At 47.7% G+C, this 12,116-nt stretch overlaps 1 protein-coding gene, 1 long non-coding RNA gene and 1 pseudogene across 5 annotated transcripts in view; 1 reads left to right on the top strand and 2 right to left on the bottom strand.

Moving 5' to 3' along the window:
• Nucleotides 1-10,081, bottom strand: part of ST3GAL4 (ST3 beta-galactoside alpha-2,3-sialyltransferase 4) — an 86,347-nt gene extending 76,266 nt beyond the window's left edge. For all 4 annotated transcript variants that reach the window (XM_047877248.1, XM_047877249.1, XM_047877250.1 and 1 more), the window contains exons 1-2: nucleotides 9,858-10,081; nucleotides 8,259-8,433 (exon numbers count right to left, since the gene is read on the bottom strand). In XM_047877248.1, the coding sequence (XP_047733204.1) occupies nucleotides 8,259-8,433; nucleotides 9,858-10,058 (376 nt within the window). In that variant the 5' untranslated portion in view covers nucleotides 10,059-10,081. The remainder of the gene's footprint in view (nucleotides 1-8,258; nucleotides 8,434-9,857) is intronic.
• On the bottom strand, nucleotides 4,419-8,051 carry LOC125176321 (V-type proton ATPase 16 kDa proteolipid subunit c-like; annotated as a pseudogene).
• Nucleotides 9,839-10,949, top strand: LOC125176213 (uncharacterized). The gene is made up of 3 exons (XR_007156169.1): nucleotides 9,839-9,931; nucleotides 10,634-10,666; nucleotides 10,913-10,949. It is a non-coding gene; the product is annotated as an uncharacterized LOC125176213 (long non-coding RNA).
• Nucleotides 10,950-12,116: the final 1,167 nt, after the last annotated feature.

Here is a 12,116-nt window from a genome sequence, read left to right as displayed (position 1 = left end):
TCTTGACATGTATAGCTGTAGTTCATTCATTTCCCCTGCCCGGAAGAAGCAGTCTGGTGCAGGAAAACACCTTGATTTACTTATGTATTCTACTGTTCGCTGATAACTGGATTGTTTCTAGATTTTTCTATCATGAACAATGCTATCAGGGAATGGCTAGTTTAAAAAAAAAAATTTTTTTTTTTTTTACTATTTATTTTTATTTTTGCGAGAAAGAGAGACAGAGCATGAGCAGGGGAGAGGGAGAGACAGGGAAACAGAATCTGAAGCAGGCTCCAGGTTCTGAGCTGTCAGCATAGAGCCCCAGGCAGGGCTCGAACCCTCGAAGGGAATAGCTAGTTTTTAAAATGCTCCCTCCAAACAAGCCCTCACTCTGGACTCCAGGGGTCCTGGTTTTGCCTCTGTAAGGAGCACAGGGAGGAAAACCGTGCCTGTAGCTAATACTAAAATGCAGAGTTCTCTGCAACCGAAAGACGATGTGATTCCCAGGTTCTCTCCACACCCTGCCCTGGCCTCACTCCCACACAGACGCCTTCTCCTCCTCTGAACCTGAGATTCCACACCCCTGCTCTACATCGGGGAAAACAATTGGCCTTTTTAGACACAGTCTGGATTTCTGAGTCACACCCCTCTCTCTACTATCTCCCCCCCGTTCTCCCCCAGGTAAGGGAGAACAGAGATCCTGATGAAAGGGCTCCATTGATAGGCCACGGGTATGAGAGCGTGAGAGCCGGAAAAGCAGATGATCCAGGCTCTGCCCTGCATGGATGGCCAGGGAAGCATGGAGATGCCAGCCATCTGGCCCACCCGGCCCTCACATTTGCCACATGGCCACGGGGGGAAGAAAGGAGACCTGCCCACGGTCAAGGCCAGGCACCTAATGTACACTATTTCCATTTAAAGCCCATACAATCTTAAAGGTAGAAAAGTAATAATAGAAAATGACTAACACTTACCAAGTACACAGATAAGCGAGTCACGGGCCATATGTGCTTTGTGTCATGAGCCATAACCCATGACTGTGATGACGAAATTAATTTAGGAAGTTAAGACCAGCATTTAAATGGAAACAAACAAGACTGGAATTAAGTTGGAAATACTGGTGACTGTCTGGTAAAGTAAGGGTTAAGTACTGTTGTGTGAACCTTCTGTGTCCCTCAAATCCACTTACATTTATTCACAGGTACTGGGTCCCAACGTAGAATGTATCTCTCCTTGTGGGCAGAGGCGAGAACATTTTATGTCATTTATTTCATAACAGTCCTGAACTAACCTAATTTAACAATAACTGGAGCTACTTCCCCAACTACATCTGTATCACACACCACAGACATCAACTGCCCCCTCAAGCTCCTGACAAAATGGCCTCTTTTCTGTTCCTCTTTCCTCGTCCAGAACACATGCTGTGCCCTGAACATTCTCCCACCCCCCTCACCAGCTCTTAGCACAGCTGGTTCCTCTCCATCCTGCAGGTTTCGGCTGGAGCGTCATGGCCGCAGAGAGCCAGCCCCTCTCCTGCCCGTGGCCATGTAACACTTGTTTCCTTGTTTGCTGTCTGCCTCTGTGCCCCCAGCTACCACTCCAAGGACAGAGCGAGTATCTGATGCACTCACCGATATATACCTAGCACAGCACCAAACAGGTGGAAGGCACTCTGTCTCTGTTAAATGAATACAAAAACTTACCAAGTCTTCACAGCTGGTAAAGGGACAAAGCCAGGATTCCAGCACAGATTATGTCTGACTCGAGGCTTGCTCTTAACCTCTGCACTACATTAAAACTCAGAAACAGCACAACACTGCCTTGGGCCACACCGCTAGTAAGTAAACGTTAGCACTGGGACAGGACTCGAGCACGTCCAACTCCAACGCTCATGCTCTATTGTGTCAACAGGGTGGGGGGCCATGAGTGGCTCAAAGGGGCAGTCTCTTATAGTCAGCTGAGAATTTGGAAGGGATAAAGGAGGAGAATGCAAAAATCATCAGGCTGGTAGGGAAGAAATGAGTAGAGAGATAACAGAAGAAATCAAGAGAGCAGGTAGCTCAGAAATCGAGGGGAGGGATGCCTGGGTGGCTCAGTCTGTTGAGTGTCTGACTCTGGATTTCGGCTCAGGTAATGATCCCAGGGTCATAGGACTGAGCCCCATGTTGGGCTCCACACTGAGCATGAAGCCTGCTTAAGATTCTCTCTCTCTCCATCTGCTCCTTTCCCCTTCTCGCATGCTCTCTCCCTCTCTCTCTAAAATAAAGAGAAGAGAAGAGAAGAGAAGAGAAGAGAAGAGAAAAGACTGAAAGAAAGAAAGAAATTGAGGGGAGAAGGGCTTCCCTATGCAAGCAATATTGTGGGGAAGGAGGTCTGGAGGAACAGCCAGAGTTGGCAGAAAAACTCAAAGCAGCAACTGTGCAGGGGGCTCAGAGGGCTGAGGCCGCAGGAACCCTGCCTGAAGGCCTCTACAGGCAGTGTTAGCAGTTGGTGACTCTGAGGTTGGAGAGGTGGGGCTGAGAAGGCTCCTGCACACAGGCCAAGGGAGTGGGCCAAGGGAATGCTTTGGTAATGCCGCCACCTTGTGGCTGTGCAATGCTTTGCCCATAGGAAAAAAAAACCGGCTGAGTTAGTTTGTGGGTTCATTTTCCAGCAGCATTTGTTGAGCACCTAATATGGATCGGGTTGCTGGGGACCGGAAATGGGTCTGACATGGCTCCAAATTTCCAGGACCTCTGTCCCTACATCCAGGTGGTGACTAAACCTTGCTCAGTTTACTTCCCTCTTTCATAGTAACTTGTAGGGTGTCCTTCCCCAAACAAGACTGCAGAGCAGAAAGGGTATCCTACTCACTGCAAGTTACAGAAACCAGCATAGAATGCAGCACATGAGAATAATCATAGCGGCTATTATTTAATATGGGTTAAGTGTTGGGGCGCCTGGGTGGCGCAGTCGGTTAAGCGTCCGACTTCAGCCAGGTCACGATCTCGCGGTCCGTGAGTTCGAGCCCCGCGTCAGGCTCTGGGCTGGCTGATGGCTCAGAGCCTGGAGCCTGTTTCCGATTCTGTGTCTCCCTCTCTCTCTGCCCCTCCCCCGTTCATGCTCTGTCTCTCTCTGTCCCAAAAATAAATAAACGTTGAAAAAAAAAAAAGAATTAAAAAAAAATATATATGGGTTAAGTGTTTTTAAAAACATTGGCACACCTGGGTGGCTCAGTCGGTTGAGCGTCCGACTTTGGCTCAGGTCATGACCTCACAGTCCGTGAGTTCGAGCCCCGCGTCGGGCTCTGTGCTGACAGCTCAGAGCCTGGAGCCTGCTTCGGATTCTGTGTCTCCCTCTCTCTCTGACCCTCCCCCATTCATGCTCTGTCTCTCTCTGTCTCAAAAATAAATAAACATTAAAAAAAAATTTTTTTAATAAAAAATTAAAAAAATAAAAAATAAAAACATTAGCACATGGGGTGCCTGGGTGGCTCAGTTGGTTAAGCGTCTGACTTTGGCTCACGTCATGATCTCATGGTTCATGAGTCTGAGCCCCACATAGGGCTCTGTGCTGCCAGCTCGGAGCCTGGATCCTGCTTTGCATTTTGTGTCTCCCTCTCTGCCCTTTCCCACTTATGCTCTGCTTCTCCGTCTCTCTCAAAAATAAATGAGGGGCGCCTGGGTGGCTCAGTCAGTTGAGCGTCCGACTTCCGCTCAGGTCATGATCTCACAGCTCGTGAGTTCGAGCCCCACATCGGGCTCTGTGCTGACAGCTCGGAGCCTGGAGCCTGTTTTGGATTCTGTGTCTCCCTCTCTCTCTGCCCCTCCCCCGTTCATGCTCGGTCTCTCTCTGTCTCAAAAATAAATAAAAAACATTAAAAAAAATTTTTTTTTAAATAAATGAGTATTAAAATAAATAATAAATGAATAAAGACATTTGTGTGTCTGAATCTCAAACAGCTTACCTATGTGGGAGCTCCGGAGAGAGAGGTCAGGTAGGCGCTTACTGCAATGAGCCTGAGGTTCGTGGAGAGGGCAGGGGTGGAGAAACAAACACGGGCAGCACCGCACACAGATGGTGTTTAAAGACCAGCACCTCTCAAAGTCCGATGTGCCTACGACTCGCCTGGGGGCTTGGCTAAAATGCAGATACTAATGCTGACTTCTGAAGCTGGGTCTGAGATTCCGCATGTCTAACGAGCTCCTGGGTGACAGTAATACTGCTGGTCCATAGACCACACTTGGGAGTCGGAAAAATCCGGACCGGGTTAACGAACTGTGGCCAAAAGGTCAACTCCACCGCATGGCCTGTTTTTCTACATACAGCAAGCTAAAAGTGGTGTTTTCTTTCTTTTTTCCCTTCCCCCCAGTCACAATGGAGAACTTTACTGGACTCGGCTCAGCTCGAGAGCCTTGCAGGCCCAGCACGCTGGCCCGCGGCTCTGGGCAGCCAGAGCTGGAGGACGGGATTCCATCCGACGAGTCTCAGAGCGAACGGTAACCCCACAACCCAACACTCTACCTAAGATTACCTAGTTGGGAGACAGGGCTGCGCCACGACGCATGAACAGATCAAATCTTTGTTAAGTAAGAAACATCCAGTGAAGAGAAAACGACAATTTAATTCACCCGTCTACACACAGCGCTCTAGGGCAGATGAGTGGGGGTGTCTGGCCTGGGTGGGTAATGAGTGGGCCGGGATGTCCACGGCACCGGGCAAGCAGGGGCAAGGCCCAGGGTAGCAGACAACAGGCACCGGGACACTGAACTTTTACAAGACTGACTACTGGGGGGGTGGCTGTCCCATGCGTGCGTGTCAGGCTGTTCATTTCGGAATGAGGGGGTGGTCTTGACATCGCCTTCTGTGGCTGGTGCACTCAGAGAGAGGCTACTTTGTGGGGAGGATGAGGGCAACAAGGAGACTGCAGGGGCCGCGCATCTCAGAGAAGATGAGGGTCAGGATCATGCCCATGAAGAGCGGGGGCTGCTGGGCCATGCCATGCACACCGGCGTCCCCACAGCCACCAGCCCGCTCAGGCCAGCACCCAGCTGGAGGAAACTCCTCTGGAGACTGCTGCCGTCATTCAGGGAATCAGCGACAAGGACCGCCACCACTAGCCCGTAGATGGCAATGATACCAGGGACAATGTGGGGATGATGGACTTCACGGTTGGTTCTGGTTGCATGACAGACATGGCCACGATGCTGGGCCACTCTTGGCCATGCCATGGGAGGCACCCAGGGCGCTGAAGACCATGGCGGCCAAGGTGCCCGTGAACGTGAAAAAGGAGGTGTACTTGGGGCCATTCTTGGCCTTGGACGTGCCTGCGGGTGGGCAGAGGGTGAGCTCAGGGGGCCAAGGGGGCGGCGAGGATGGGCCGGGCACAGCAAGCGAGTGGGAGGTGCAGTCAGGTGGCTATGAAGGTGACCTGGCTCGTCAGCTGCTGCACCCTGAATGAAAATTGCATTTTCATTTTTAAAGCAGTGGTTTAAAAAAAAAAAAGAAAAGGGGCGCCTGGGTGGCTTACTCGGTTAAGCATCTGACTCTTGATTTCGGCTCAGGTCATGATCCTGTGGTTTGTGAGACCAAGCCCTGCATCGGGCTCTGACAGCATGGAGCCTGCTTGGGATTCTCTCTCTCCCTCTCTCTCTGCCTCTTCCCCACTTGCGTGCTCTCTGTCTCTCTCTCAAAAATAAATAAGCATTAGCCGCTCTGGAAAACAGTGTGGAGGTTCCTCAAAAAATTAAAAATAGACCTACCCTATGACCCAGCAATAGCACTGCTAGGAATTTACCCAAGGGATACAGGAGTGCTGATGCATAGTGGCACATGTACCCCAATGTTTATGGCAGCACTCTCAACAATAGCCAAATTATGGAAAGAGCCTAAATGTCGATCAACTGATGAATGGATAAAGAAATTGTGGTTTATATACACAATGGAATACTACATGGCAATGAGAAAGAATGGAATATGGCCTTTTGTAGCAACGTGGATGGAACTGGAGAGTGTTATGCTAAGTGAAATAAGTCATACAGAGAAAGACAGACACCATATGTTTTCACTCTTATGTGGATCCTGAGAAACTTAACAGAAGTCTATGGAGGAGGGGAAGAAGAAGAAAAAAAAAAAAAAAAGAGGTTAGAAAGGGAGAGAGCCAAAGCATAAGAGACTCTTAAAAGCTGAGAACAAACTGAGGGTAGATGGGGGGTGGGTGATGGGCATTGAGGAGAGCACCTGTTGGGATGAGCACTGGGTGTTGTATGGAAACCAATTTGACAATAAATTTCATATTAAAAAAAAATAAGCATTAACAAAATGTTTTTTAAATAGATAACAATAAAAAAACTTTTAAAAGGACGAATATGTGACAGAGACCATTTATGGGGCTCATAAAGCTTAAAATATTTCCTCCCTGGTCCTTTACAGTAAAAGTTTGTCAACCCTGATCTAGAATACCATCCAGGGACAGGGTGTATGGCTCTACAAGAGAGAGAGGAGTTCTGAACACTGAAAAAATTTTTATAACTTCTGATCACTATGCCTAGTTTGGGGGAAGAAAATAAAAGTATAATGCCCTCCATGTATGCTAATGTTTCTGCCAAGACCCCGAGCCCTGCGAAGGATGAGCTAACACAGGAGGCCGCCAGGTGGGAGTGGGCAGCACTGGAGAAGAGGCAGAGAGACATTTGGGGTTGTCAGTGGGGAGGAAGACCTGTAGCGAGCAGATGACTGACTGCCTCTTTCAGTCTTTAGCTCAGAAAGAAAAAAAAAAAAGACAAAAAACAGAAAGACAGGGCAGTGGCCACCACCACTTGTGTGCAAGATCACAGAAGTACTGGAAAAATTACATGAAAAGGAAAGGCTGGGCATTCCACAGGGTTTCTCTGTGCAGCAGAACCTTCTGTATTTTGGCTGAGAGAGAGAGGCACTGGGGAAGATGAGAGAAAGGGGTAGCAGGATAATGACCTTGGAGCCTATAGTTTGGGGACTGCCCCGAGGGGTGTTTGGCTACAGAACCTTCTGTCATGCTTCTGCCACCCCATGTGGAAGACTACATTTGCTTAAATGTCAGCTCCTGAGAAAGTAAATACAGCTGTCCATTCCCATCAACTCACACCAATCAATCTGGCTCGCTTTCTGCAGAGGACCAGGCTGTTTTGCCTTCAGTTGTGAACGGTCTGCCGGTTTCTCATCGAGTGTTCACATGCATTTCCAAAGGACAACAAGTAACGGCACTCTTTTTTGGGGGTGCAGAAAAGATCAAACCTACCAAAAAGCCTGCGGCAGGGTATCTGTAAAGGCAAATTGTTCCTCAATGCTGGAGGACAAATAAAAAGATAGAAGGATATTACAGAACCACCACATGCTACAAAGCAGATCCCAGAATTTCCTGGTTGGAAGGAACCTTCAAGGTCGACCTGTGTCCTTCATGCTTCCGACAAAGCTGCTTGTTAAACCTGACCAGCTAAAGGCAAAAAGCCCACATCGTGCCTGGCTTTTGACATGGAAGCTGAAATAAATTCTTCCTCTTCTTAGTAAATAAAAAATCCTGGCAATCCAAAACAAATCTCTGCCTTTTAACCAATGAATTCCTTCCCTTCCCAAGTCCATCCCCCCTCGATCACACTCCTTTTCTCAGGGACTAGAAAGTGAGTTCTTTCAGGGAAATAACTGATCTTTGCAGCACCCCACACACTGCTCATGGTGCGTGAGTCCGCTGTCTACTGAAAGATCTTAGTTTTTCTGCCCCCCATGGGCTGTGATCTTGGATAAGTTACTTAACCTTTCAAAATCTCAGTTCCCTCAGTCCTATCACAGCAGGGCTATTCTGAGTACTAAATACAATGATACATATAGGACACTTAGAATGGTGGCTGGCACAGTAGTAAGAGTTTACTAAGTGTTGACGACCACTATCATTCAATTAGTAGACATTCTACACCACGAATCACACTACCTCCCCAAAATACACTACACCAACCTCAGCACTGACATTTCTTTGTTATGAGGTCCCATTCTGGGCTTCGCAGGATATTCACGAGCAGCCCTGGCCTCTACCCTCTAGGTACCAGCGGCTCCCCCATTTTCCCAGTTCTGACAACCAAAACTGTCTTCAGAAATTGCCAAGTGTCTCGAGGCGGGGGCGGTTTGCACAAAATCTCCTCCCCCTTCCACAGAGAACTATTGAACGAGCATATGCAAATCAGTTTTGCAGAGTAGCCACCACACCCCCTAATTTCCCACCAAACCCCTCTCCCCACATGAAGCCACTTTAGACACCACTTGCTTACCACTCAGCTGCCGTGGAGGAAACAGGTGATAGGTGCTGTAAATATCATTGGAGAACTGCAGCTGGAGCTCAGGGCTGCCCATCAGGAGCTGGGCCACATGCTCCACCTGAAATGGTGTCTTCTCCAGGATCACAATGGCATCCTCTCCATCCCCGTCCCCAGAGGCCTCATTTACCTGGAGGCAGAGACACCATCGGTGAGCCCAGAAACAGAAACAGTAGCTCTGGGGCCTCCCGTTCCTTCTCCCAGAGCAGGCATCTCATTAACCCAAATGCTTGTGCATTCACATCTTTCTTCTCAGAGATGCAAAACTTCTCTACTTTCTTCTGCTTCAGACTTGGGGGGCCTTTGTCAAATTCTCTCCATTTCACAGATGAAGAAATATGTCTAGAGAGATTAAGTGACTTGCCCAAGGTCACATGAACAGTCAGTGTTGAAAAAAGAAACTAGAGGGGTGCCTGGGTGGCTCAGTCAGTTAGGCGACCGACTCTTGATTTTGGCTCAGGCCATGATCTCACTGTTGATGAGTTCGAGCTCCGCGGTGGGCTCTGAGCTGACAGCGCAGAGCCTGCTTAGGATTCTCTCTCTCTCTCTCTCTCTCTCTCTCTCTCTCTCTCTCTCTCTCTGCCCCACCCCAGCTCTCTTGAGCGTTCTTGCAAACACTTTCTCTCAGAAATAATAAATAAGCATTAAAAAAGAGAGAGAGAGAAACTAGAATCTGGGCATCCCAGTTAACTCCTAGCTCAAAGGTTCTTATGGCTAAAATCTTCAGCAAGTGCTGCAGACTGAAGACAGGTGGGGTTGAGAGAACTAGACAGAACCTTTGTAAAAAAACAAAACAAAATAAGACACAGAGAGGCATGGTAGCCCAGGCCAAGGTCCCCCTGATCCTCCCCAAATGAGAGCTCCTGCTAGGGGTTCTGAGGAATCCTAGTAACCTACCCTTGGCTGGGCCTCCTCACTAGTTCCCAGGATGGTCTCCAGTCTCTTCTCAGTCCCTTCTGTAGAGCTGAGCACATGGTATTAGGGACAGCTATCTACCAGATATTCTGCATTCTGAAAATCAGGGATAGTAACTTACATCTCTACATCCCCAGCACCTAGCTCAGTGCTGTCAGTGCATGATATGTGCAACTGAATTCGCAATTTAATAAACCGTCTCCTCTGTTAGGTCTGAAATCCTGCACACCTGGGATCCTATCTCCTACAGTCTCTACGTCGTTCCACAGATGATCCAGCAACACTGCGTTCCTAGCACCTCTAATTCGTTCAGAGAATACAGGATGATTGGCTTGGAGAACTCGACACGTGATTTTTATACAAGTGTTAGTTACTTTTGGTAAAGGAGTTATTAAGAAAACCCTACGCCTGTTGATTTCCTTGATTCTACGAGTAAACTTGTCTCCCATAGCACCCCCCACACACACAATCTAGTGGTACACTTCCCCCCCCCCCCACCTCCAGGAGTGCGATTGGTATTTTCCGGCTGAGCTCGGGTTAAAAAAAAAAAAAAAAAAAAAAAAAAAAAAAAAAAAAAGAAATCCGCCTCCAAGGCGATGATTGATTGGCTCACTCCAACCCAGGGTTGCCTAATGGTACCTTCCCATGGAGAAAAATGATTTTGTCCCGCGCGGACTCCCGCAGCACTTTTTTCACTCTAAAGCCGGAGAACGGTAAGCGCACAGGAGCGGAGGTACCATTCTCAACGCCCGCTTCCTTTGCCTCTGTGCTGGCAGCTTCCGCCTCCTCGGCGTCCAGTTCGCGCTTTCTCTTGCTGGGTTGAGTCGCTAGGTCCGCCATGCTTCCCGGTTGGAGCTGTGCGCCTGCGCAAACCCCAGCCGCGGCCCCGCCCTTCTCGGCGCAGAGGCCGCCGCAGCTTGTCTCTTCCGCGAGGGCGTGACGACTACAACTCCCGAAGTGCTCCGCGAGGAAGCCGGCCGAGGTCCCGGCCCTAGGCAACCTCGGAGCGCTGGTTCGTGTGATCTGTCTGCAAGGAGCGTTTTTAATTAAGGCTGCTGGCTTTTGTCCCCTCGCGCTGGCCGGTCCGAGTTGAGCCTGGTGCTGAGGGAAGAGAAAGAAGACAGCGAGTCCCTAACCAGGCCGGCTAATGATGCTGCAGAGGAGGGGGCACTCGCCGCCCCGGGTGCCAGAGCTAGAAAACACCCTTTGGACTCTGTGGGTGCTTTGACACCTGACACACCGTGGGTTGGATACTGACGTTTTTATTAAGAATTATGCCAACATTGCGTAGCGTGGAAGGAATGTTTCTGAAACAGAGCTGTTGAGCCAATCGTACTTCTTGGTCGATTTTCGATAGGAGAGCCATTAAACCATTTCCATTTTTCACCCATTTTCCACCCATTTTCATTTCACAGAAATTTTCATCTTACTCGGTGCTGAAAAGAAAGGTAAGTGAACAGGGCAGAAATGCATGTCCACCATCTTCTTTTCTACCAGGCTAGGGGCTTCTGCCTCCTGTGTTACCTAGTTTGTCCGTAAGTCTGCTATGCTATTCTAGAGATGTGATTTGCAGCTAGAATATGAATCATCTATCAGAATTTCTTTTCTTTACTTTTTTTTTGCCATATAAAATTTTCACTTATAATTTCTCCCTTTTTAAATTTTTTTTTAATGTTTATTTGTTTTTGAGACAGAGCGCGTGCACAAGCTGGGGAGGGGCAGAGAGAGAGGGAGACACAGAATCCCAAGCAGGCTCCAGGCTCTGAGCTGTCAGCACAGAGCCCCACGCGGGGCTCGAACTCACAGACCAAGAGATCATGACCTGAGCGGAAGTCGGTTGCTTAACCAACTGAACCATCCATTTCTCCCTTTGTAAGTTTCCTTTGTAGCTGTTATTTCTGGCTGGTCCATTTGATGGATTAGATAATTTGACAGAAATTTTATCAAATAGTCCATCAAAAATTGTGCTATTTTCGCTAATGTCAGTTTTATTTTGAGGTTTTTTTTTTTTTTCAGACAAATCTGATGGGGGAGGCAATTTTTGCAATTTCCAATCAGTCAATAACAGTATTCTGTATGTCAATGACAGTTTGGTTTGGGGTTATTTCTACCAGAAATACTATTATGAGTTGGAGAAAAGTCTAATTGTTCTGTGAAGTAGAGACCATTAGTAAGGGAGTCTTAGGATCTGGAATAATTGTCTTCAACCAAAAACATATGCTGCTTGTTCACAAGTTTCCTGGATGACATCCCCACCTTCTCGGAATATAAAATCAGAAGTCATAAACTGTGTGCAAGACCAGAGCAAAAGAAGGTCAGCTATGTTTTAACAAAAAGAGCCCTGAATTGGGAGCCATGAAGTCTGGCTCCAGCACTGACCAGCTGTGTGACTTTAGGAAAGTCACTTACCCTCTCTAGGCTTCCATTTTCTGTGTGCCAGACACTGTGTATCTTGAACAAGACAGGGGAGATCTCTACTTTCACAGAATTCATATTCAAATGGAGATGAGGTAAACAAATATGATAATTGTAGATGATTGAGTGTTATTTATAGAATAAAACAGGACAATGTGATAGATCCTGGGGATAGGGAGGAGATAAGTTGTTCAGGGGTGGCTTCTCAGGAGGTGACATTGAGCTGAGACTGGAATGAGGAGAAGGAACCAGCCATGTGAAGTGACCAGGGAAAGTGTATTTCAGGAAGAGAGGTCAGATGCTGAAGACCCTAAAGCGGTAATGAACTTGACATTTTTTTGGAAACAAATATGGCTCTTGTGGCTGGAATGTAGTGAGCAAAGAAGATATATATATACATATACACATACATATATATATATATATATATATATACACACACACACACACACATATATATATATATTTTTTAATGTTTATTTA

The sequence above is a fragment of the Prionailurus viverrinus genome, chromosome D1 (genome assembly GCF_022837055.1).
Source record: "Prionailurus viverrinus isolate Anna chromosome D1, UM_Priviv_1.0, whole genome shotgun sequence".
Classification (NCBI taxonomy): domain Eukaryota; kingdom Metazoa; phylum Chordata; class Mammalia; order Carnivora; family Felidae; genus Prionailurus; species Prionailurus viverrinus.
This window is presented reverse-complemented; position numbering and strand designations above follow the sequence as displayed.